The sequence below is a fragment of the Muscardinus avellanarius genome (genome assembly GCF_963383645.1).
Source record: "Muscardinus avellanarius genome assembly, chromosome: 15".
Lineage (NCBI taxonomy): Eukaryota > Metazoa > Chordata > Mammalia > Rodentia > Gliridae > Muscardinus > Muscardinus avellanarius.
This window is the reverse complement of record NC_137801.1, coordinates 53397276-53424198: the sequence shown is the minus strand read 5'-3', so window position 1 is coordinate 53424198 and position 26923 is coordinate 53397276. Positions and strand designations below refer to the sequence as shown.

The 26923-nt window shown below is 37.1% G+C and overlaps 1 protein-coding gene and 1 pseudogene across 2 annotated transcripts in view; one reads left to right on the top strand and one right to left on the bottom strand.

Moving 5' to 3' along the window:
- VRK2 (VRK serine/threonine kinase 2) overlaps nt 1–26923 on the bottom strand; it is a gene marked incomplete at both ends in the record, with an annotated part of 108706 nt that overhangs the window by 44376 nt on the left and 37407 nt on the right. The window contains one exon of the mRNA XM_080711614.1: nt 26619–26711. Coding sequence (XP_080567740.1) covers nt 26619–26711 — 93 coding nt within the window. The remainder of the gene's footprint in view (nt 1–26618; nt 26712–26923) is intronic.
- Nucleotides 756–21011, top strand: LOC308274388 (protein NPAT-like; annotated as a pseudogene). The gene is made up of 2 exons: nt 756–881; nt 17606–21011. The product of its transcript is annotated as a protein NPAT-like (transcript).

Here is a 26923-nt window from a genome sequence, read left to right as displayed (position 1 = left end):
TATAATTTACTTTAAAATACTTGAGCCAAAAAAATAACACAATTTTAAATTGTTTTAAAAATATAAGATTATGTATTTTCAGTATGCATGAAAAATTTTCAGTATGTGTAAAAATTTTCAATAGGAAATTTTAAAAGAAGCACATTTTGCCTAGAGTAAGAATTACATACTTTTAAAAGATTCTCAGTCGTATCAAAATAGCCTTCAAAAATATTAATTTTATTAGGACATCATAGTTCTGAATTATGTTTGTTATGCTGTTCTCTTCAGTATTTTCCATAAATGACTACCCTCCAATAATAATAAGACTCTAATAGTCAATATTGGGAAATCTATCATTTTCATAGTATTTTGAAATATAAATTCTTAAAATATATCTCTAAACTGATTTAAAACAGACTGCCAAAATTTATGTAGAATAAATTTTGCTAATAAAAACACTATTAAGGTAATCATGCATTTGGTTACTTTAAAAAAATTAAAAACTTAACAAGCGGGAGGGTGAGCGGGCGCAGGCAGGGCACTCTTAGGCGACCCCCCCACACACACCGGGAATGCCCCAGAGGTCCGGGACCCATGGCTCCGACCCCAGGAGGGTGGGTGGGAGCGGGCGGGGCTCCCCTAGGTGACCCCCCACCCAGAAGGCCCTGGAGGTCCGGGCAGACCCCGGAAGGGTGGGCTCGCAGGGCAGGGCACCCTTAGGTGACCCATACACACACCCAGAATGCACCGGAGGTCCTGGAGGTCCTGGCTGCATGGCCCTGACCCCAACCGGACCCTGGGCAAGTGGGCTGGTGCCGGTGGGCGGGGCTCCCTTAGGAGAACCCCCCCACCCGGAAGGCCACGGAGATTTTGAGCCCCAAGGCCCAGACCCCAGGTGGGTGGGTGGGTGTGGGTGGGGCACCCTTAGGAGACCCCCCTCCCACCCGGAAAGAAAAAAATTTTTTATCGCTACCAAGTGCCTGATCCCACATCCTCCCCAAACCACACATACTCTCGTCTCTTATTTAAAAAAAAAAGAAAGGGAAACGAAAAAGAAAAATATTCGAGAGGGGTTAAGATGGCCCTGGAGTCAGTTAGAGTATTGAAGATGCAGACAAAACATATCTATCTGAACTGGAACTTTTGGAAAACTTCCCCATGAAGGAGGACTGCTGCTTCTCTACACAGTTAAGAATCCTGGACATAACCTGTAAGGAGAGAGTCTAGCGGAGACCTAGGAGGAAGGCGGTGGCAGCAGCAGTGGCCGAGATGCCAGTGGAGACTTGGATTTGGGAGAGTCAGACATCTGATCCAACCCACCCTGATCCTCTGAAGAAATGACCCCAAATTTTGAATGCTACTGTTGCGCATGCTTAGGAACACTGGACATTATGTAGTATGGAAAAAGAGCTGGGGAAAGATTTGAAATGGTGGAGGAAGTCACATTGGCAGTGGCAAGTACTCAGGGGACGCAGAGATCTGATGTAATACACCTGGAACTTTTGAAGAAATTACCTCAGAGGCAGAATACTACCACCACGCACACTTGGGAACGTGGGACAACCTGCTGGGTGAAGAGGGTGCTCAGATCGGAGCCTGCCGAGGGGTAAGGCCGGTACCGGGGCCAGTGAGATTGGGATCGGAGCCAACCGTGAGGCAATGCTGGTGTTGGGGCCTCCGAGGCCGGGATCGGAGCCTGCCGAGGGGTTAGGCCAGTGCCGGGGCCATCGAGGCCAGGATCAGAGCCTGCCACGAGGCAAGGCCGGTGCTGAGGCCTCCAAGGCTGGGATCAGAACCTGCCAAGGGGTTAGGCCAGTGCCGGGGCCAACGAGGCCGGGATCAGAGCCTGCCATGAGGCAAGGCCGGTAATGGGGCCTCCGAGGCCTGGATAGGAGCCTGCCGAGAGGTTAGGCCAGTGCCGGGGCCAGCGAGGCTGGGATCAGAGCCTGACTTAAGGTATGGCCGATGCTGGGGCCTCTGAGGCAGGGATCGGTGCCAGCCGAGGGGTTAGGCTGGTGCCAGAACCAGCAAGGTCGGGATCGGAGCCTGCCATGAGGCAAGACCGGTGCTGGGACTTTTGAGGCTGGGATTGGACTCTGCTGAGGGGTAAGGCCAGTGCTGGGGCCAGCAAGGCTGGGATCGGAAACTTCGGAGGCAAGGATGGAGCTGGGACTTGTGAGACCAGGATAGGAGCCTGCCGAGGGGTTAGGCCAGTGCCAGGGTCAGCAAGGCTGGATTCGGAGCCTGTCGTGAGGCTAGGCTGGTGTTGAGGCCTCTGAGGCCGGGAGAGGAGCCAGCCAAGGGGTTAGTTCGGTATGGGGGCCAGAGAGGCTAGGATCGGGACCTCCCATGAGGCAAGGCCGGTGCTTGAGCCAGCGAGGTCGTGATCAGAGTCCTCCGGGTGGCCAGGCCACTACTGGGGCCATCAAGAGTGGGATCAGAACTTGCAGTGCGGCATGCACAGACAAATAGCACAGAAAATAAAATCCAGATGCTTTCCCTAATTAGTAAGAACTAGGAGGAAAGAGCTAACAGGAGGAGGTCGAGTAGTAGAAAGGGCCCTATTGAGAAGCAATTAAGGTGAACAATCAGAGGGGAGGGGATGGGGGAGAATGTAATCTCTTTAAAACTTATGAGGTGCATAAACAATTATATCAAAGATAATCACCAATTAAGCATGGGATCAAGGAAGGGAGAGGGAATGGGATGGGGATTGGATGAGGATTTATTGGATGATATGTGCTTACATATCCTCTCAAGTCTTGTATTCCAAAGAGATGTATGGGGCAGCGGCGAGTTCACCGGACGGCACCAGACCAACACACTCAACAGCCTACCAAGCTCCAGAGAGGAGCGGCGGACAGCGAGCCGAGGTGAGCCGCCACGGAACAGCCAGGCGAGATTCGGCAGATTTCTCGGCGCAGAGAGCAGCTAAAGCTCCCAGGGGCTGGGCTCAGCACACCCTGCAGGGACCCAGAGTGGAGTTCAAAAACAGAAAAGAAATACGCCAGCCTCACGGCCGAGGGCGCAGCAGTGGCGTCATATTGCTACCGGCGGCAGCAGCAGCGAATTCACCGAGTCCACGACAGCTCCATCTGCGCACTCAACAGTGAGTCAAATTGGGGCCCCTAGAGGAGAAATCCAAGTACTGTACTCCCAGGGACTTGACCCAGTGGGGGAGTGGTGGTGGCAGAGATATTACAACATAGGAGAACGCCCAACCTGGCACCCCCCACGGTCTAAAGCAGCCTCGATTGAATCCCAGGGTCTGAGACTCTGCGATACAACCCAGTACAGGAGTAGTAGGAACTGAGATACCACAGACTCGAGGTCCACAGCACCTTAAGTGAAGTCGTAGTGACGCAGGGAAGAACCCAGAGAAGGCACAAATTTCCAAAATATTGGGAAAGAGGAATAACAATGGAGCAATGAACGCCCACAACCCCACAACATCAGAAACTGATAAAACAGAAATTTGGAGATTTATAGAAGATCAAATCATGAAAATAACTGTAGAAATAATAGAGGTGTTTCGAAAAGAATTCAGAGAGAGCCAAAGAGAGATAAAGGATGCAATTAATGAAGTAAAGGCCTCAATTCAAAGTACAAACAACTGATTAGACCACATGGAGAATAGAATCTCGCTCCTAGAAGATGATCACTCCAAAAACGAACACATAATTTCTAACTTAGAAAAAAAAACCCTACAGCAGGAATCTGACATTGAAGAAATATGGGCCCATTTTAAGAGAGCTAACCTAAGAATAATTGGAATAGAGGAGGGAAAAGGTGAAACCAAAGGGATCAATAATCTCTTCAAGGAAGTAATAGCAGAACATTTTCCAAACAAAGAGCAAGAGGTTGATACACAGGTCCAGGAAACTTATAGAACCCCAGTTAGAGAGGATCAGAGAAGAGGATCCTCACATCACATAATTGTCAAAATGACCAATGTGGAAGCCAAAAGAGAGTCTTAAGGGCAACAAAAACAAAGGGCCAAGTGACATTCAGAGGCAAACCAATTAGAATCACTCCAGACTTCCCAATCCAAGTCATGAGAGCCAGAAGGGCTTGGAGTAACATATTCCAAACTCTGAAAGAAAACAACTTCCAGCCAAAAATTTCCTACCCAGCAAAACTTTCTATCAAATTAGATGGGGAAATAAGAAGCTTCCATGACAAACAGAAACTGAAGGAATTTATGTCTTCAAAACCAGTGCTAGAGAAAATACTCAAAGAGATTAACTACAAAGAAGAAATAGGTAACACACACCAGAACCAGAGAAACAAGATTTTCCATCCAACAGACAACTAAGATTGGTTATCTGTGGAGATTCATTATTTATGTTAGTCTTTTACCTATCTCTAAATTGTATTGTTTGCTTTTATTGTTGCTAATTTTTAGGAATTCTAGTTGGAATATTAATATACCTTCAGATATAGCATTTGGAAATATTTTATCCCATTCTATCAGTAACTTTTAACTCTGTTTACATTGTCTTCGGATATACAATATTTTTTTTATTTTTTAGGGAGTTTATTTACCCTTTTGTTGCCTGTGCTATTGAAATCATATCCAAGAAATCACTGCCAATTTCAATGTTGTGAGGTTTTATGACCCAGATTTTCTTCTAAAAGTTTATAGTCTTAAGATTTATACTTAGGTCTTTTATCTATTTTGAGTTAATATTTGTAAATATGTTAGGTAAGGGTCCAATTTTATTATTTTTCATGTAATTATTATTTTTCAACAATATTTAGTTAAAAGATTATTATTTCCTCCTCCAAATGTTAGTGGAAACCTTGTAAAAAAAATAACTTGTATATAGTGTAAATGTATACTATTTATGTTCAATAAAAAATTGTTAAAAAATAAAAAAATAAAAAAAATAACTTGACAATATATGGAAGAATTTATCTCTAGGCTTTTATTTAACTCCAATGGTTTATATATCTGCCTCTGGAACAGTACTACACTGTTTCAATTATTGTAGCTTTATATGGTTTGAAATCAGAAAATATACATCTTCTAGCTTTGTTCTTCTTTGAGATTGTTTTGGGTATCTAGAGTCCATATTCCATATCAGGATAGATTTTTTCTGAAAAATAAATAAATAAATGTATGATAGCTTCACCTAAAAAAAAAAAAGAAAAGAAAAATATATTCTCTGGTAAGAAAGAAAGCAAAAAGAAATATTGAACTGTTATCTTTTAGTCATCAAAAGCTTGGTATCAGACTAATGAAACTGTTTTGTGAGATTATCATCGTTAATATTGGATAAATTGCTATAAAACTAGATGTCAACCACTAAGCCAAGCATGGAAAGGAGGGATGGGGAGGGAACTGGGTGGGGAACGGGTAGGGGCTAACTGGGCGATGTGTGCATGTATGTCTACAAAAATATTTTCTTTATACCATTATGATGTATGAATACATTGCACCAATAAAAATAAATAAATAAAAAAACAAAGTGATGTATGATTACAAAAAATAATAATAATAATAAATAATTGCCACAAAAAAACTTAACAAATTGGAGTTCAGAAAAAAGATAATATTAACATATCACAGAAAAGTAGATAAAATAAAATTTGGAGATGAGTTTACCTTCATTTGACAAATCATACTGAAAGAATTCCAAAATAGCTAATAGAACTGATTATTTAAAAACTGTACATCTAGTAAGTTAGCAAAATTCAAAACAACATAGTCACATGAAAAATAGTTATACTGAGACAAAGAAAACTTTAGTGATAGTGCATATTCTTAAGCCAATGAATATAAATTTTGTAAAATATTAATTTTTAATTTCATGTAATTAAAGTCACAGAAACAATTTCCAGTTTTTTCTTAACTGAGAATGTACAAAAGAATCTCACTAGGAAAAATAATAATATGCATGGGACTACATGCTATGTATGAGTAACTATAAACACTAACATGTGATAAAAAAATTTTTAAAGCAGCCTCACCAGCTGTAATACCTAGCAATATTATGGCATCATTAAGCTAAGAAATATAACACTTATCTTGAGATAATGAAATAAAGAGGTATTATTGGGACTAAATTTTATGTATGTTCAACAAAGAAAATGGTACTGCTTAATGGTAACCATGTAATGTGCACATACGATGTAAAATTCTTACAAACCCACTTCACACTCCATCTTACAGGCAACTGTGACTGATAAACAGATTGTGTTAGAATTCCCTCCAACAAACAGTCAACAAGCAACTTTAATGAGGCTTCTGACCCTACCCTATGGATATCCTAGGAACTCTGAAAGTGAGTTATTTTGTTATGAGATACAGGTCATGTGCTATAATTCCTTCTCCCAAATCACTAAATTTTTTATCTAAATTTAAGCTTTTTAACTTCCTTAGCTTTGCAACAATAGGCAAGACACTTTGTAAAACTTATATTAAACACAACCTTCTGCAATGAGCATTAAATGCCCAGAGATCTTATTTTATAGAATTTTATAATTCTCTAAAATATATATTTTAATACTTTTAGAGCTAGAAGAAACTTTTGAAATCACTTAGTGGAAGGTCTTCTACATTATAACTAGAAAGTCAAAGTCCATGCAGGTTAAATGATTTGCTGAAGGCTGCAACTCTGCTCAGTGGCAGAGCTGGGACTAGGAACTGGTTCCCTGACTCAGTCAAGTACAACTCCCAGCAGTCAAGAAGGCTAGGTGACAAGTGTTCTCTACCTGTGAGGTCATCCTCTTTGACTTAGCAGGCAGCTCTGGAACAGAAACACAGGGAGCACAATGAGGAAAAGCTTTACAGTCAAGGCACACCCCACATTGAGTGAGACGACGGCTGTAGCATCAAAACTGGCCTCCTGTTTGGACAGTCAATAAAGTATTTCTGAGGAGTACACAAATGAAACATGAATAAGGTAATCTGAAGAATACAAAAGAAGAAAGGAAGTATACCTACCTATAGGCCTCCAAGAGTTCACCCTAGTATATAATATCAGATAATGCAAGAAAAATGAGTTCTGAGCACACATTTAAAGTACACATTACAGCTGGGCTTGGTGGCGCATGCTTGTAATCCCCATGCTTGGGAGGTTGAGACTGAAGGATTGCACAGGTTCAAAGCCAGCCACGCTGGCTTAAAAGACCCTGTTTCCAAATAAAAAGTATAAAACAGGTCTGGGAGTGTAGCCCAGAGGTAGAAGGTCTTCCAAGAACCCCAGTACCACCAATAAATAAATAAATAAATAAATAAATAAATAAATAAATAACACATTACACATTAGAGGAAATCAGAAAAGGAGAAGATTTGTAGAAACCAAAATCAAGAATAGCCAGGTGTGGTGCTGCATGTCTGTAATCACTGTACTTGAGAAGCTGAGACAAGCATCGCAGGTTTGAGGACAGCCTCAGCAAATAGTGAGACCCTCACCCTCATCAACCTAGCGAGATCATGTATATAGGAGATATATACACATATATAGGTTTTTGTTTTATATATATATACATATATATGCATGTTATATATATACACATATAGGATATATATACACATATACATACATACATATATATGTATATAGGCGTGGTAGTACACACTTATAATACCAGTATTTGGGAGGCTGAGACTCAGGAGGACCACAGGTTCACTGCCAGCCTCGGCTATTTAGTGAGGCCCTCTGCAACCTAGTGAGATCCTGTTTCAAAATTAAGAATAACAAATAGGGCTGGGGGTGTAGCTTTGAGGTAAAATGACCCTGGTTCAGCTCCCAGTTCTGCATATAAATAAGTAAAATAAAATAAAAAAAAATAGGGCTGAGGGTATACCTTGGAGGTAGAATGCTCCTGGATTCAATCCCCAGTACCACAAGAAAAAAGAAGAAAAAGAAGAAAGGCTTCAAGTAGGAGTACGTATTCACCAGCAAAAAAGAACATGCTTCTAATCAAGAAAGGGTGACCTTCCAGATGTAAGTGGAAAATCTGCATCATTGAAATAAAGTTATGGTATTAAACCACATCAGCTTTCTTCACTGTGACACTAGAGATATAGCCAAATAGATATTCTCCAAAATCACTTCTTAGCCTCACTTCTGGCAATGAAAGAAAGAAGACACATTTGTTTTCCAAATACTGTACTAACATTCATAAGCCTAACATCCCAGTTATTAATTAGACCACACCATATTATATTCTAAACTCAGTAAAAGAATCTTAAAACTTAGCTTAGGTAGTCTAAAGGAATGATACTTATCTATTTATAAGGGAAGGTTTGTGGAAACATATTTTATTAAAGAATATAATAAGCTGGGTGTGGTGGTGTAAGCTTGTAATTCCAGCATTTACTTAGACCCTGTTTCAAAATAAAGAATAAAAAATCGGGTTGGGGGTCTAGCTCAAAGGTAGACTGCCCCTGGATTCCATCCCCAGTACTGCAAAAATAAATAAATAATATAACAAATACCTAATCATACAATGTTTAAAATTGTTCTTGAAATTTATAGTCTTTTCTAAATATGTATCTTTTCTGTGAACAAATATTTCTTTTTTTTAAAGAAATTTATTAGAAAGATAGAAATACAGAGGATAGGTACAGCTCTATACCAGACTAGCATGGAGGGGTAACTTGAATGAATACACCCTGTGAACAAATATTTCTAAAATAAGTTAATTTTAAATTCCAATTTAATATTTAGTTTAAATAATATTTTACCAAACCAGGAAAGAGGACAAATAAAATTTCACCCACTGAATACAATATTCCCACTGAAGCATTTTCTTTAGTCTTTTGCCTATAATAAAGAATTCCTTAGCCAGGCGTGGTGGCACATACTTGTCATCCTAGCATTCAAGAGGCAGAGATCATGGTTCACAGACAGCCTCAGCTATTTAGCAAGACCCTTCACAACTCAATGAGACCCTGTTTAAAAAAAAAAAAAATTTAAAGGCTAAAAAATAGGGCTAGAGGTATGGCTCAGAGGTAGAATGCCCCTGGGTTCCATCCCCAGTCCCCCCAAAAAACAAAATTAATTAAAATAAGCCGGGCGTGGTGGCGCACGCTTGTAAGCCCTGTGCTTGGGAGGCAGAGACAGGAGGATCGCGCAGGTTCGAAGCCAGCCACGCGCGCTGGCTTAGGAGACCATGTTTCCAAATGAAAATGTAAAAATAGGTCTGGGAGTGTAGCCCGGAGGTAGAAGGGCTTCCAGGAACCCCAGTACCACCAAAAAAAAAAAAAAAAAAAAAAAAAAAAAAATTAAAATAAAATAAAAAATAAAAAATTCCTTAATGCTCTGCTAAAATCAAAATACAGATGACCTGAAGAATATAAGATTTTGTACTCCATTAAGATGTATGACTACAATGCACCAATAAAAATATTAAAAATAAATAAAATACAGGAAAATATCTTAAAAATTTTTAAAAACAAAAAACCCCAGAAAACTCCATATTTAACATGTAGATCAAGGCAAAGATAGAGCAACATTTTCAAGAAAATAAAATGTTAACAAAAGTATTAGAAGTCCATTGAGGCTTATCTTTCAAGTATCAATGCTATTTTTATAAAGTTTTAAACATGTTTTGTAGCAGCACAATTCACCATAGCCACATTATGAAACAAACTAAGTATTTATGGACAGATGAATGGTTTCAGAAAATGTGGTATATAAACATAATGAAGTTTTACTCAACTATAAAAAATAATAAAATCATGTCATTTGCAGGAAAATGAATGAAAATGGAGATCATGCTAAGTGAGATAAGCTAGATCAGAATCATGTGTTTTCTCTCATCTGTGGAAGCTAGAGAGAAAAAAAAAAAAAGAAAGAAAAAGAACTCATGAAAATTAGAAGACCACTACAGTAATGCAAGGAGATCAAGGGAGGGAAGACAACGGGAAAAGATAAGTTTGGAGAAGGAAACAGACAATATAATGATAAGTGTATATATGAATAGGTCAATAAGAATTTATCTTGTGCCATTACAATGCACTAATAAAAACATTTTTAAAAAGTTTTAAACATACAAGAGAATGCTAGGCCCATTGGCACTTCTTAAATAATGTACCAGGAGTTGAGCTTCATGCAATCAAAAAATGACTCAGTAACTTTGGCCATAAGATCAAAAGAGGTAGCATTTAGTATATTTAATCATATCTAAAAATAAGACTGAAGATAAAGAACCATATAAAAATTGTACAAGTTTTGGGGGGTTTTTTTGGTGGTACTGGGGTTCTTGGAAACCCTTCTACCTCTGGGCTACACTCCCAGAGCTATTTTATATTTTATTTGGAAAGAGGGTCTCTTAAGCCAGTGAGGCTGGCTTCGAACTAGCAAGATCCTCCTGCCTCGTCCTCCCAAACGCGGGGATTACAAGCATGCGCCACCACGCCTGGCTAAAATTGTGCAAGTTTTAAAAATGTAAATTCGTGCAACTAAAACATGACAATAGTAAGGAAAAAAGAAAACTGAAATAGGTTTATTGATAGTGAATATGAATGTAAATATGTATAGTATATGAATGTAAATGAATGCCAAAAATAACTCTATTAATAGAAAGTATTACAATACTAAGAGATTAAATAAAAAAATAGTAGGCTCAGAGCATCTTTAAAAACTTTCAAGTTAATCAAAACAAAATCACAAACTTTCCTAAATAATCCCCTCTAAAAAAAACCCTTAAAGACCTGTAAGATCAAAGAAACACAGAAAATAAGAGCACAGAAAATACAGCCATCAAACAGCACAATGACATTTAAAAAAGAAACTATGGGAAAATCAAAGAGACAGAAATATATTAAGACTTTAAAACATCATTCCTGTATAAAATAATCAACGGGGCAAAATTGAAATAAAGACATAGATGTCATAAACAATATAACCAATAAGGCAGATTTTAGGGTCTATATTAACTGTATACTCTGAAAGGAGAAACTATCTTTTTCTCAAGCAAACATGGGAGACTAACAAGGACTGGTCATCTGCTAGGCCCAGTGGCACATACCTATAATCCCAGCAACTTGAGAGGCTAAGACAGGATCACAAGTTGAGAGCATACTGGGCAACTTAACAAGACCCTATTTCAAAATGAAAAATTAAAAGGGCTGGGGGGTGTAGCTCAATGGTAAAGTACCCCTCGGTTAATCCCCAGTACCACACACATGCAAAAACTTGATCATCTACTAAAAGTAACAAAGCACTGGTATACTTCAATGTGTAAAATAAGTACAAACAATACCCAAATCTCATTGTAAAAAGCTTACATATTAACAAAAATATAATGCCTCCCACATTAAATTTAAGAAACTTTTACTCAACTAGTTTTTGGTGAAGAAAAAATACAAGTATTCAAGGAAAACCAAAGGTAAAAACATTTCAAAATCCATGTGATATAAAGCAGTAACCAGAGGAAAAATTATAACCTAAACACTTATTAAAATAAACATTTAAAAATGAAGGTAGCCGGGTGTGGTGGCACACGCTTGTAATCCCCGAGCTTGGGAGGCAGAGACAGGAGGATCGCACAGGATCGAAGCCAGGAGTACTGGCTTAAGAGACCCTGTTTCCAAATAAAAAAGTATAAAACAGGTCTGGGAGTGTAGCCCGGAGGTAGAAGGGTTTCCAGGAACCCCAGTACCACCAAAAAAAAAAAAAAAAAAAAAAAAAAATGAAGGTAGTGTAGAGTGTTTTGAGCTCTTTGTATATTCTGGATATTAGCCCTCTATCAGAGTGGTGGCTGGTAAAGATCTCCCATTCTGTAGGCTTTTTCTTTTGGTTCTTGATGGTTTCTTTAATGAGTAGAAACTTTTTAGTTTGATGCCATCTCACTTGCTAATTCTTGTTTTAATTTCCTATGCTTTAGAGGTCTTGTTGAGAAAGTTACTACCTGTGCCTATATACTGGAGTTGAGCCTATGCCCTCCTCTAATAGCTTCACAGTCTCTAGTCTAATTTCCAAGTCTTTGCTCCATCTCAAGTTGATTCCTGTGTACAGTGAGAGGTAAGGATTTAGTTCCATCTCTACAAATGGATAGCTGGTTCTCCCAGCAGCATTTGTTGGAAAGGCTATTTTTTTCTCCAGCGTATGAGTTTAGCCCCTTTGTTAAAGATCTATTGACTATAGGTGTGTGGGTTTGTTTTTGTATCTTCTATTCTGTTCCATTGGTCTGTATGACTGTTGTTGTGTCAATACCATGCTGTTTTAACTACTATTGCTCTGTAGTATAATTTGAAGTCAGGGATTGTGATGCCTCCTCCATGGTTCTTATTGCTGAGAATTGCTAGGCTACTTTAGGTGTTTTCTTTCTCCATATAAAATAAATGACTGATTTTTCTAGGTCTATGAAGAATGTCGTTGATAGTTTCATAAAAATTTCAGATCACTTTTGGCAGAATGGCCATTTTAATGATATTTATTCTGCCTATCTATGAGCAAGGGAGATCAGTCCACATTCCAAGGTCTGTTTCAATTTCTTTAATGTTTTATAGTTTTCATTGTAGAGATCTTTTACATATTTGGTTAGGTTTATTCCTAGGTGTTTTATTGGTTTTGAGCAAAGAAGAGATATAAATGGCCAATATATATATAAAAAAATGTTCAACATCATTAGCTCTCAGGGAGATGCAAATCAAAACTATGCTGAGATTCCATCTAACCCCAATCAGAGAGGCAAGCATAAAGAAGTCAAATAACAACAAATACTGGTGAAGATGTAGGGAAATAGGAACTCTTTTACACTGTTGGTGGGAGTACAAACTAGTTCAGCCACTGTGGAGATTCCTTAGAAAACTGGGAATGGATATACTATATGATCCAGCTATACCACTCCTGGGTATCTTTCCAAAGGGGTTGAAATCAGATAACTACAGTAATATAAGCATACCCATGTTCATAGCAGCACAATTCACAATAGCCAAAATACGGAAGCAACCTAGATTGCAAAATTATGGGAAATACACACAATGGAATTCTACTCAGCAATAATAAAGAACAAAATCATGTCATCCTCAAGATAGAAAGACTTGGAGAACATTATGTTAAGTGAGATCAGCCAGGCACAGAAAGAGAAGGGACAGATGTTTTCTCTAATATGCCCAAACTAGGGAGTATTATGGATAGCAGAAGGACTCCAGATAATGGAGGGGAAACCTCAGCAAAGCTAGAAAGGAAGTGTAGGAAAGGAAGAAGGCTGAGGTTTATTAATGGAGGAGCTACATTTGAATATGTGTATAAGTGTGAATGTAGTATGCCTAACATGGAGACTCATTGTGGGGTGGGGGAAAGGGAAAAGGAGGGTACCAAGTATTTTGTGAATGTATATGCCATTGTCAATATGATCCGCATTATGATGTGAAACTGTAATGTACCAATAAAATAAATAAGTGAAGGTAAGTCAGTGTGGTGGCCCATTCCTGTAATCCAAGTACTTGAGAGGCTGACACAGAAGAATTGCAAAGTTAACAGCCAGAATAAGCAACTCAGCGAGGCCCTCAGCAACTTAATGAGACCCTATTTCAAAATAAAAACATAAAATAGAAATGGTGGTGCTGCTAGAGGTAAAATGTTCCTGGGTTCAATCCCTAGTATCACAAACACACAAAAAAAGAAGGTAAATGAATTATATCCAGCCAATCAGGTCTTTAAGAAAGGGTAGTAGGGGAATGCAAAATCAAATAAGCACAAGAAAAAATATAATAAGGCAGAATAAGGAATAAATGTGATAGAAAACAGGAGGATGGCAGGTTGCCAGTGCAATTACTTCAGTGGACCCAGTTTCAAAATGAAAACTAAAATAGGTCTGAGGGTATAGATCAGAGGCAAATGTCTCTTGGTTCAATCCTTAGTCACACACACACACACACACACACACACACACACACACACAGTGGGGGGAGAGGAAGAGGAAGGAGAGAGGGAGAGAGGGAGAGAGGGAAAGAGGGAGAGGGAGAGGGAGAGGGAGAGGGAGAGGGAGGGAGGGAGGGAGAGAGAGAGAGAGAGAGAGAGCGAGAGAGAGAGAGAGAGAGAACCTAATCCTATGGATAAAAATAGAGTAAAAAAGAAAATTTTATCTCACAGTAAAAGAAGAATAAGATGGTTTCAGATTCAAGGTCCAGAAGATCCCAATCTAAGAGAAATAGTTCTAAAACAAAAATAATTATATAAAACCTCCAAATTATTTTTATGAAGCAAGGATATTTGATACCAAAAGCTGAAATAGTAAAAAATAGAACATTACCAACGAGTATCACATATAAATACCAACATAAAAGTGCAACATAAAGTATTAGTAAACACACTTGGATACCATATTAACTAATACTATATCAAATTAAAATTTATTCCTGTACAATAAAATAGGTTCAATAATAGAAGCTCAGAATTACACCAAATGAAAAGAACTGAAACAGATTATTTCCATACATACTAAAGAAGCCTTTGAGAAATTTCAGTGTCCATTCCACAAAAATGAACTACCCAAGAACATGACATATGAAGATTATTTCCTTAACCTAAATTTATACGCACACACACACACACACACACACACACATATAATATATGCTCACACACAAATTCAAACATATGTAGACAAACCTTAATCCTAAAGCCAGCATCACATTCAATAGATAATATTTCAGGAATTTGCACTAAAATCAGAAAGAAACAAGAATGATCACTAACTTCACTTCTATTCCATAATATACTGAAGATACTAAACAATGCAACTTCATAAACAAATCAATTAGAAATGTAAGAATTCAAAAAGAAAGGAGGGGAAGATGGTGACCAAGGAAAGCAGCATTTACGAGTCCTGCTAAAACTCGATCTCTATTGCCACAAAATCAGCGCTTTTCATAGCCAGAAAACACTAGCAACGGAGAAAAAAAAATGTAAACACAATGGACAGAGAAAAAAAGACTAGAAGAACAACCAGAGACCAGGAAAGAAATCAAGCACGCAATGCGGCCGTGGAGCCACGCCGGTACCATCTTCCCTCACAGCACCAGGCTCCAGAGAGGAAAGGTAAACAAGGAGCTGAAGTGAGCAGCTGCAGTTCATTCGGGTGTAATTCAGCAGTTCTTTCAGCACAAAGAACGCCTAAAACTCCCAATGCCCAAGCTCATCATGCCCTCCAGGGACTCAGAACGGAGCTCAAAACCAGAAAAGAAATATGCCAGCCTCACAGCCGAGGGCGTGACAGCGGCACAATATTGCCAGCAGCAACAGCGAGTTCACCACACCCCGCGACAGCTCCTGATCTGCGCGCACAATAACCATGAGTAAAATTGTGGCCCCTAAAGAAGAAATCCCTGTACTGCACTCCCAGGGACTTGCACAGCTTTGATAATCTCCTTGGAAACAGTGGCGGCTGAGATTACCACAGAGTCAATATACAAAGCACCCTAAGTGAAGTCGTAGTGACCCAGGGAAGGCACAAAATTCTGAAATCATGGGAAAGAGAAACAATAGATCAATGAATGCCCACAACCCCGTATCATCAGAACCAGATAACACAGAAATTCAGAGATCTCCAGAAGAATATAACTGTAGAAATAATACAGGACCTTCGAAAAGAATTTAGAGAAAGTCTAAAAGAAATAAAGGATGCGATCATTGTGGTAAAGGCCTCAATTCAAAGTATAAACAACCGATTAGACCACATGGAGAATAGAATCTCGCTCCTAGAAGATATTCACTCCAAAAACGAACACATAATTTCTAACTTAGAAAAAAAAAATCCTACAGCAGGAATCTGACATTGAAGAAATATGGGCCCATTTTAAGAGAGCTAACCTAAGAATAATTGGAATAGAGGAGGGAAAAGAAAGTGAAACCAAAGGGATCAATAATCTCTTCAAGGAAGTAATAGCAGAACATTTTCCAAACACAGAGCAAGAGGTCGATACACAGGTCCAGCAAACTTATAGAACTCCCTTTAGACAGGATCAGAGAAGAGGATCCCTATGCCACATAATTGTCAAAATGACCAATGTGGAAGCCAAGCAGAGAATCTTAAAGGCAACAAAAACAAAGGGCCAAGTGACATTCAGAGGCAAACCAATTAGAATCACTCCAGACTTCCCAAACCAAGTCATGAGAGCCAGAAGGGCTTGGAGTAACATATTCCAAACTCTGAAAGAAAACAACTTCCAGCCAAAAATTTCCTACCCAGCAAAACTTTCTATCAAATTAGATGGGGAAATAAGAAGCTTCCATGACAAACAGAAACTGAAGGAATTTATGTCTTCAAAACCAGTGCTAGAGAAAATACTCAAAGAGATTAACTACAAAGAAGAAATAGGTAATACACACCAGAACCAGAGAAACAAAATTTTCCATCCAGCAAACAACTAAGACTGGTCATCTTTGGAGATTCATTATTTATGTTAGTCTTTTACCTATTTCTAAATTGTATTGTTTGCTTTTATTGTTGCTAATTATTAGGATTTCTATTTAGAATATTAATATACCTTCAGATATAGCATTTGGAAATATTTTATCCCATTCTATCAGTAAGTTTTAACTCTGTTTACATTGTCTTTGAATGTACAATATATTTTTTATTTTTTAGGAGTTTGTTTATTCTTTTGTTGCCTGTGCCTTTGAAATCATATCCAAGAAATCACTGCCAATTTCAATGTTGTGAAGTTTTATGACCCATTTTTTCTTCTAAAAGTTTATAGTCTTAAGATTTACATTTAGGTCTTTTATCTAGTTTGAGTTAATATTTGTATATGGTGTTAGGTAAGGGTCCAATTTTATTATTTTTCATGTAATTATTATTTTTCAACAATATTTAGTGAAAAGATTATTATTTCCTTCACCAAATGTTCTTGGAAACCTTGTCAAAAATAACTTGACCATATATGGAAGAATTTATTTCTAGGCTTTTTATTTTACTCCATTGGTTTATATATCTGCCTTTATAGCAGAACCACACTGTTTCAATTATTGTAGCTTTATAAGGTTTGAAATCAGAAAATGTGCATCTTCTAGCTTTGTTCTTTTTCGAGATCGTTTTGGGTATTTAGAGTTAATATTTCAGGTTAGGATAGATTTTTTCTGAAAAATAAATAAATAAATGTATGATTGCTTCACCTTAAAAAAAAAAAAAAGAAAAAATATCCTCTGGTAAGAAAGAAAGCAAAAAGAAATACTAAAATGTTATCTCTAAGTGATTAAAAGCTTGATATCAGACAAATGAATCTGTTATGTGAGATTATCATTGTTAATTTTGGATAAATTGCTATGATATTAGATATCAACCACTAAGCCAAGCATGGGAAGGAGGGATGGGGAGGGAAAGGGGTGGGAATTGGGAAGGGGCTAACTGGGCAATGTGTGCATGTATGTCTACAGAAGTTTTTTACCCCATTGGATGTATGAATACAGTGCACCAATTAAAAAAAAATGATAAAAAGAAAGGAAACTACATCTATTTGCCACTGGTTTGACACTTTTCTAATAAAACTCTAGTGAATCATTACTAAATTACTACAAAGTAAATAATTCAGTAAATTAACAGGATATTAAATCAATGCATAGCACAATCATTTGCCCATATATAAATAATAACCAAGTCTCGTCTCTGATCATGGTTCCTTTTGCGGCTTGGATCATGTTGTTACCCTCAGACGTAGACCGGCTGGTATTGGTCCTTATTTGGAAAAAACTTGACAGCAATTTTGAATGAATATGTAGCTATGAAAGCAAAAGAAAGATCAAATGATATTCCAGCAATAATGTCATCTCTGTGGAAGAAGTTAGACCATACACTTTCTCAGATCAGCCCGAACAAGAAATGGAATTGTAGAAATCAAATGACAGAAGGCTTGCATCTCAAACAGCTACTGCCAACTCAGAGTTGCTGGTTTTACCTTATCTTTCCAGACAGTTTACCACTCCTCCTTTGACAACTACATAAACTGTTAGACCAAGTGGCCAAATACCAACTCTAATGAGGTCAAATTTTGTAGTGGTCAACAATTCACAGTCACAAGATACTGTAACTACTGGAGAGACTTTAAATATCATTCCTGGTCCTCAGGAAAGGAAAACTCATGCCAGTTTAATGTCTCCTGGTAGACACAAAAGTGAATCTCAAAAGAAAAGTATCAATTTATCTGGGCCTCATACAACCATGCGGAATTTCCAGGATCCAAACGCATTTGCAGCAGAAAAACAATTGGTTACTGAAAATACACGAGAAAAAAACATTAAGCAACAAATCTCTTCAAGAAAAGCTAGCAGAAAACATTAATAAATTTTTGGTCAGTGACAGCAATATTGCTCAAGTACCTAAATAAACAGATAACAACCCTACTGAGCCAGAGACTTCAAATGATGAATTCCTGGGACTTCTAAGTGAAATCCACATGTCTGAAGAAGCTATACTGGATATATTAGAACAGACAGAATCAGACCCAGCATTTCAGGCACTCTTTGATCTCTTTGATTATGGTAAAACAAAAGCTAGTAAAAATATATCACAAAGCATTTCCCCTCAGCATATGGAAACCAATCCCAGTATAGTCTTAGCAGAAGAAACTAATCTAGCAGTTAAAAGTTCTTTTGGAACAGAAGAATCTGGTGGTCAACCTGCTCAGCCCCCATTTTGTACATCCTATCAAAATGAAGATGCATTAACTGCTTTGGAGAATGGCAACAACCATGATGTGCTTAGATAGGAAGCTCAGGAAAACTTTTCCCAAATAGGCTCTAGCATCCAGAAAAAGGCCTTTAAAATAGCTGTACCTACTGAACAGAAGTGTAACCTTGACATTACCTTTGAATCCGTGCCTAATTTGAATGACTTTAAGCAAAGAGGAAATTCTGATACTGAATGTAATCAGCATTGTGCTGAATTATACACCAGTCATTTATCCACTGTAACTGAAATGGATATAGAGGTTGAAAAGAATTCATTGTCTCCAAATGTGCCAAACAAATCTCAGTTACAATGTGGTCAGCATGACATACCAGTGACTTCATTTGTTTCACTTGGTGGTAAAACTAACAATGAAAATCTAATTCTCTCTGGGAAAAGTTCTCACCTTTTGTCCCCAAATAATGCATTATCTGGAAAGCCATTCAAAAAATGTCAATTTTCTGAAAATTCAAACAATATGGTAAGATGTGAAACTAATTTTCATGGTTCCAAGTTACCAGATTCTAGTGAAATTCACAGGAGTAAAATTGAAATTAATAATCAGATTGCCAAGATAATTCTTCACCTCAAAGTAAAACATTACCTGTGCCTGTTGAAAGTTCATGTTTAAATGTATCTGGACAAGGAGAAATTTGTCTTGAAGATCCAATCTCTTCAGTTAAACAGCCATCTAATGATTCAACTTCTATTGAATTAAATCATATAGAAAACAAAACTGAGCCATGCAAGTCTGAGAAAGTCATTTTGGATTCACAAGAGCTTTCATCTTCTATGAAAGAAGATAGAGATTCTCTTTTTCTCTCTTTAGGTAGAAATGATAATTGTGGAGAAGTTGCACTGACCCCTTCCGAAGGTGATTCTGTAAAGAATAGTCACTCTCTTGCTGTAGAATCTGGCTGCTCTTCAGTGGGAGATTCTCATTCTAAATCCCAGAATACTGCTGATAAACCTTCTAGTGACAGATCAACAGAGGCAGATGCCTTAAATATCATCTCTGAAAATTATTATTAGTGATGACCCATTTATTTCCTCAGAGACTGAACTTAACAGTGCTGTATCTAGTATTAGCAGAGAAAACTTGCCAACTATAATTTTGTCTTCTCCAGTTAATTCACCTTCAAAAAATACGCAGTTAGTTAAATGCCCATCTTCAGAAGAAACTGCAGGTATTGTTGTATCTCCTGAAGTAGAGGTTTAGCCCCAGTAAAACAGAGCCTTTAACACTCAAACCTGAGGACTCTACAGTGAACAATACTCAAAATGAAGATAGACTTGCCTTTCCAGCCACTGATACACCATGTGTTTCCAAGGATGGAGATACATACAGTTGATGCCAGCCACAAGCACAACTTTTGGCAGTTCAAATAACATTCTCGTAGCTACTTGTATGACTGATCCAGCAGCCTTAGGAACAACAGTCACTCAGTCTAATGTAATGGTGTTGCCTGGAAATTCTGTATCTATGTCTGCTCAACCTCCACCACCTCATTTACAGACACCACCAAGGTCAAACAGTGTTATCTGCTGTCAACCAAGCTGTGTCACCAAACTTTTCACAAGGCTCTGCCATCATAATTGCTTCTCCAGTCCAACCTGTACTCCAGGGAATGGTGGGAATGATCCCTGTGTCTGAGGTTAGACAGAATGGAAATACATTTTCTGCTCCTCCTCAGCAAGTCCTTCATATGCCATTAGCAGCACCTGTATGCAATAGAAGTATTCCTCAATTCCCCATTTCTGCAAAATCTCAGAAGGCTCAGGGACAGGTAAATAATTTGGCAGATTCATCAAGTCATTCAGTTGGATACCTTACACAAAAAAACTGAACTTTCTGACAAGAATATGGTCACAGAACTTGGGGAAAAAAATGGAAGAAATCACAGTTCCCTTCTCAAGAGACAGTACAGTTCCAACTAGCAAACCATTTGAAAGCCATAGACAAGTGCTTTGTTTTGATAGCAGTTCTCCTCTTGCAAGTACACAGGGGCCAAATCATAAAACAGTATCCCAAAACAAAGAATGAAATTTCCTTTCCTCATGTTAACTTACCCATTGTGTCTTCCACCTTAAAGCCCCCTTTTTAATAATGACACCAAAAGAGAGAAAACTCCTCTGCCCAAAATTTTATCTAAATCAGACATTCCTGTTACCTGGCATGCCACTGTAAGAGAAACTCAATCAGAAAATAAAGTTTCACCCACAGAGATGGTACTCAAATCTTTTCATACAGTATCAGCTAATAAGGAGAATGAATTATCCAGTGATGTGGAAAGGCAGAAAAAATCCAGACTCTTCAAAACTCTCCATTGGACAGCATAACGAGAGTTCACAGAATAAAAAAAACTATTGCTTCTCTGCAAGAAGTAACTAAAAAATAAGCCTCATCCTCAAACAGCAAAAATGCCTGTCCCTAGGTGTAGCCATTAAGGATCTAAAACAGGATCAAACTAAATCTGCCATTTCTTTGATCACCACCGAAAGATTCCAGGATATTCTATTGCATAGCCCAGTAAACAGGCTTACTGAAAGCAGTGATCTGCCTATCCCCTGGATACCTGGCTCAGGAGCAGGAGAAAAACATAGAGCTATGTTCATAGCTACACAATTCACCATAACCAAACTATGGAAACAGCCAAGATGTCCATCAACAGATGAATGGATATATGGGATATGTATAAGGTTAGTCAGTCACAAAAAATAAGAAATCAGATGCTTTCCATAATGTGTGAAATCTAAGGAGAAACGGGTCATAGGAAGAACTCTAAATGAAAAAGGAAATCCTATAGAGGAGCAAACAAGACAACTAAATGAGAGGATGGGAGGGGGGAAGAAGGAAATACTCTAAAGCACACAATGTACTTAAATATATTGAAGTCAAACACTAAGCCAAGCATGGGAAGGAGGGGTGGGTAGGGAATGGGGTGAGAACTGGGTAGGGACTAAATGGACTTTGTGCACATGTATGAATGTAAATGAATGTACATTTTACACCATTATGATGTATGAATACAATGCACCAATAAAAAATTAAAAAATAACAACCAATTAGAAAAGATAATGGTAGAGTAAAAGCACAATGACAATGCCAACAAAAATAAGTGTAATATTTAGGAATAAACATAATAAGACATGAGTAAAACTAGAAAAGCTTTTTAAAAATCTCCTGAAAAGACAAATTTAAAATAAACTATAAGAACATTTCTTATTGCTGAATGAATATAGATGTAAAGTCTCCTCCAAATTCATTTTAAAATTTAACAAAGCTCCTTTGTCGATTTTTTATTAAACTAGATAAAATATATAGAAAAAGATAATTAAGGGTACATATTTTTTCCAAGAGCTCATGAAACATTTAGCAACATCTTTAGACAACATTAGCCTATATCTTTAGACTTTAAGTAATTCTCAATAAATGTTAAAATACTAAAATCATATAAGTTCTTTTCTAATCAAAATAGAATTAAGAATCAATAGCAGAAAAAGATATAAAAACCTCCAAATACATGAAAATAATCATCATGATCTCAAGTAACTAGAGTAAAAAAGAAAAACCCATATGGGAAATCAGAAAATACTTTGAGGTTATTAAAAATAACAACAAAACTGAATATTAAAAAGATCATCTTTACGCCGGGCATGGTGGTGCACGCTTGTAATCCCCGCGCTTGGGAGGTAGAGACAGGAGGATGGCACAGGTTCGAAGCCAGCCTCGCTGGCTTAAGAGACCCTGTTTCCAAATAAAAAAATATAAAATAGGTCTGGGAGTATAGCCCGGAGGTAGAAGAGTTTCAATCCCAGTACCACAAAAAAAAAAAAAAAAAAATCATCTTTTTCTAGGTGAATCAGTGGGGCACCTAGACAAAAGACTACATATTTTTATATTAATTCCCTCAAATAAATCTATAATTTACCACAATACCAATCCTAGCAGGTATTTTGGTAGAAATTGACAGATTGACAGATTGATTCTAAAATATTATATCAGAAATTCCAAAAGCAGCCAGAATAGTAAAAGAAACTTTGGAAAAAAATAATAATGATATTGGAAGATTTACACTACCAAATTTCCAAGCTATAGAGCAATATTGGTCAGGGAAGTATAATATTTGGCTATATGATCCTGGAATAGAGAGAATCAAGAAATAGACCCAGGTGTATACAGTCAACTCATTTTTGACAAATGTGCCAAGGCAATTCACTGGAGAAAGGATATTCACTTCAACATATGACACTATAAGAACTGGAGAATGAACACACACACACACAGAGAGAGAGAAAAAATAATAAATCTTAATCATTAACTTTCACCAGACATAAAATTTAAATAGAAATTAATCAGGAATCTAAATGTAAGAGTTCTAAAACACTTCCTTGAAGAAAAACTTACAAGAAAACATTTGTTACCCTGGCTTAGAACACAAGAAGTAGAAATCAAAAAGGAAAAAAATAATAATAAACGGGACACCATTATAGTTTAAAAGTCTGGTTTTCAAAATACATTGAGAAGAAAATGAAGAGATAGTCATAGGTACAGACAATATCTGCAAAACAAATATCTGAAAAAGGACATCTATTCTCAAAATACAAAGATTTACAAGACATTAAAAAGAAAAATCAAGCCAGGCGTGGTGGTACATGCTTGTAATCCCAGCATTTGGGAGGTTGAGACCAGAGGATCGCGGTTTGCGGACAGCCTCAGCTACTTAGTGAGGCCCTCTGCAACTTAGTGAGAGCCGGTTTCAAAATAAAGAATAAAAAATAGGGCAGGGGGTGTAGGTCAGAGGTCAAATGCCCCTGGGTTCCATCCCCAAACCCACAAAAAAAATTAAATTAAATTAAATTAAAAATCAATTTAAAAATGGGCACATTTACCAAAGAAAATTTGAGTGGCAAAAATTCACATGAAATCTGTTCAATATCAGCATTAGAAAAGACTGATGAAAAATTAATTAATACATATGACTAACACCTAATATAATGGTTAAAATTTAGAAAACTACCGAAAGGAAAATGTGTAGCAAATCCAATTACCTCATTGCCAATGGGAATTCTATAATATACCAGAAAACAGTCTGGCATCACCTAAGTTAAATGTAAGTTAGATTTCATATGACCCAGAAATTATACTCTCAGTTATTTACCCAAAAGAAATTAAAAGAAGCTTACACACAAAAAAGCTTACACACACACAAAGTAAATTAATGCTTAGCTTATAGTCATTTTACATAATGAGCAAAACAAGAAACAACCCAAATGTTCACCCATAGGTGAACAAAAATGGTAGTTTTTCAGTAGACTACTACCCAACCATTAAAAATAAGCTACTTATGAAATATAAAGATAAATTTCAAAAGCATCATGACAAGACAGACACAAAAGAGCATACACCTTATAATTCCATTTATATACCATTCCTGAAATTCTAAAAATACAGGAGCTGAAATCATTTCCAGGGCTTGGGGACAATAAACGGCTACTAACTGAAAAAAAAAAAAAAAAAATAGGAAAACTGGGGGGAATTTAAAAAATATCCCAACTGTGCATTTTGTAGAGTGAATTTTAATGACTCCAAATTACTCAGCAAGTCTAATTTTAAAAAGGTATACAAACTTTTAAAGGCTTTTAATACATATTGCAAAACTGTCCCTCTGTAAACTTGATTTACTCTATTTCCACCAAATTTGCATCTCCCACCAACATTCTATAAGTGTCTGCATCCTCTTCAGTATCGATATTACCAGATTATTAGACTTCTACAATTTGATAAGACCTTTAAAAATGCTGCTTATTGTTTTGATCTCCATCTTTTAGCTTTTAGCAAAGATGATCTTTTTCATTTGTTTCTAAGACAGTTTGTTCTTCTGTGTTCTATGAAAGTATCTGGTATCTTTACTATTTTTTTAATGCTTGATATTCTCAAACTTTTGTCATAAATATATTTCCCAGTTTCTCATTTATGTTTTTCTGTCTTTTTAAAAAAAAATAGAGAAATGTCTTAAAATTTTCAATCTATCAATATTTGCTGTTAAGATTTTTTTCTCTTGTACTTTTATTTACCCATCCAGAGGTCAGTTAAATATTCAATTACACTTTTTCTAAATTTTTATAGACACCATTATTTTAACTCTTTAAATCTGTCCTGGTACTCTGGATATGAGTTATGTGTAGTTACCTATTTTTAATTAAGTTAAATTAAAAATTCAGTTCCTCAGTCAAATAAATCACATTTTTAAAACAATTTTTTTAGCTGGGCGTGGTGGCACACGCTTGTAATTCCAGCATTCGGGAGGCTGAGACCGGAGGATCCTGGTTTGCGGACAGCCTCAGCTACTTAGTGAGGCCCTCTGCAACTTAGTGAGATCCTGTCTCAAAATAAAAATACAAAAAGGCAGGGAGTGTAGCTCAGAGGTCAAAGGCTCCTGGGTTCCATCCTCAGGCCCATAAAATAAAATAAAATAAAATAAAATAAAATAAAATTTTTAAAAGAAGTTCTTGGTTCAATTTAGGTAAATTATGAGCAATCCAAGTAAAATTGAGTGGCAAGTACAGTGAGTTCCCATATACATCTGGCCCCTAGAAACAAAGCCTCAGAACAACAACCCTCACCCAGAGCCTTACTCATGTGACAATGGACAAGTCCAAACTGATATACTTTTACCATCCAAAGTCCACAGTTTACACAGTTTGTACAGGTTCACTCCTGGTGTATACTCTATGAGCCTTGACCAAAAAATAAATAAATAAATAATGGTATACAGCCAGCATTAAAGAATATAGGAGACTTCACTACCCTAAAAATCTTTGTGCTCTGCCAATTCATCCTTTCCTCACCTCTAAGTCCAGGCCACCACTGAATTCTTACTGGCTTCATAATTTTACCTTTTCCAGAATGTCAAATAGTTGGAATCATTCAGTATTCATATAGCCTTTTTAAGATGGCTTTTTTTTCATGTATTAATATTCACTGAAGTTTTTTTCTATGTCTTTTCCAGGCTTGCTATTCTTTCTAGCACTGAATGATATTCCATCTACTAGATGTATCAAATCCTCTAGAGAATAACATCTTCACTGATTCTAAGTATTGGCCAGTATGAACAAGACTACTGTAATGATCTGTGTGAAGGGTGTTTGTGTGAACGTATCTTCAACTTATTTGGGTTAATAAGGAGGAGCATAATTACTGGATGGTATGGTAAGAGTTTGTTCGCTCCCTAAGAAACTGCAAAAACTGCTTCCCAAGTAGCTGCACCATGTTGCATTCCCACCAGCAATGAATGACAGTAACTGTTGCTCCACACTTGACAAGAGATGGCATTGTACTGGCCACATTTCAAGTAATAAGAGCCACAGGTTAATGCCTACCATATTTGACAAACAGCACACTTCCATCACCAAAATAAATGGTATTGGAAATGCTTTTTCTGCTTAAAAACTTAACTGGTTATACAGCAGGAGAAAAGGAGCCAATGTGACAGCTTCCTTTTTTGTTGTTATTGTAATACTGGGGATTCAACCCAGGATTTCATGTATGCTAGGCAAATACTCTTCCACTAAGCTCCATCTTTATCCCTTTTGATTTTGAGACAGGGTCTTAAAAGTTGCCTAGGCTGGCCTTTAACTTATGATTCCTCTACCTCAGCCTCTCAAGTAGCTGGAAATACAGGTGTGCACCAAGATACCTAGTTCCTATTGGAATTTGATGGTTCCTTATATTTACTCAGAAATTTTAGATTTTTGCTCAATCACTTCTTCACTATGTGCTCATTAATAAATGATTGAACTCTTCTGACTCCCAGTTTCCTCATCCTAATTACTCATTAGTTTGGTGCAAGGATTAAATTAGATAAACTAGGTAAGATAAATTAAAACATTCATCATTGTTAGGCCCTCATTTATAAACTCTTCTGGGTTAAGAGTTTGTTTTTACATTTCAGTATAATACTGGAGTACCCTTCCTGAAAGCAAAAGCTTAGTACTATATTTACCCGATCTGGATTTTTGTAACCCAAAAGTAGATTTGCTGCTTTTATATCACCATGAACATATTCATTTTCATGTATATATTCCAGTACATCCAACTGTGGGAAAAAAACAGATAAGGTTATACTACTATTCAGAACTCATGATCAACTTGAACATTTATTAGAGAATAAGATAAATTTTTTTCATATTAATGATGAAAAAGTAATGTACTTTGCAGTTATAGGTTACTTATTCTAAAATATCATAATTTCTGAATGTTCATCCTGGAAAAAGTTAAATGAAATGATCCTTAAATATTAAGTATTTT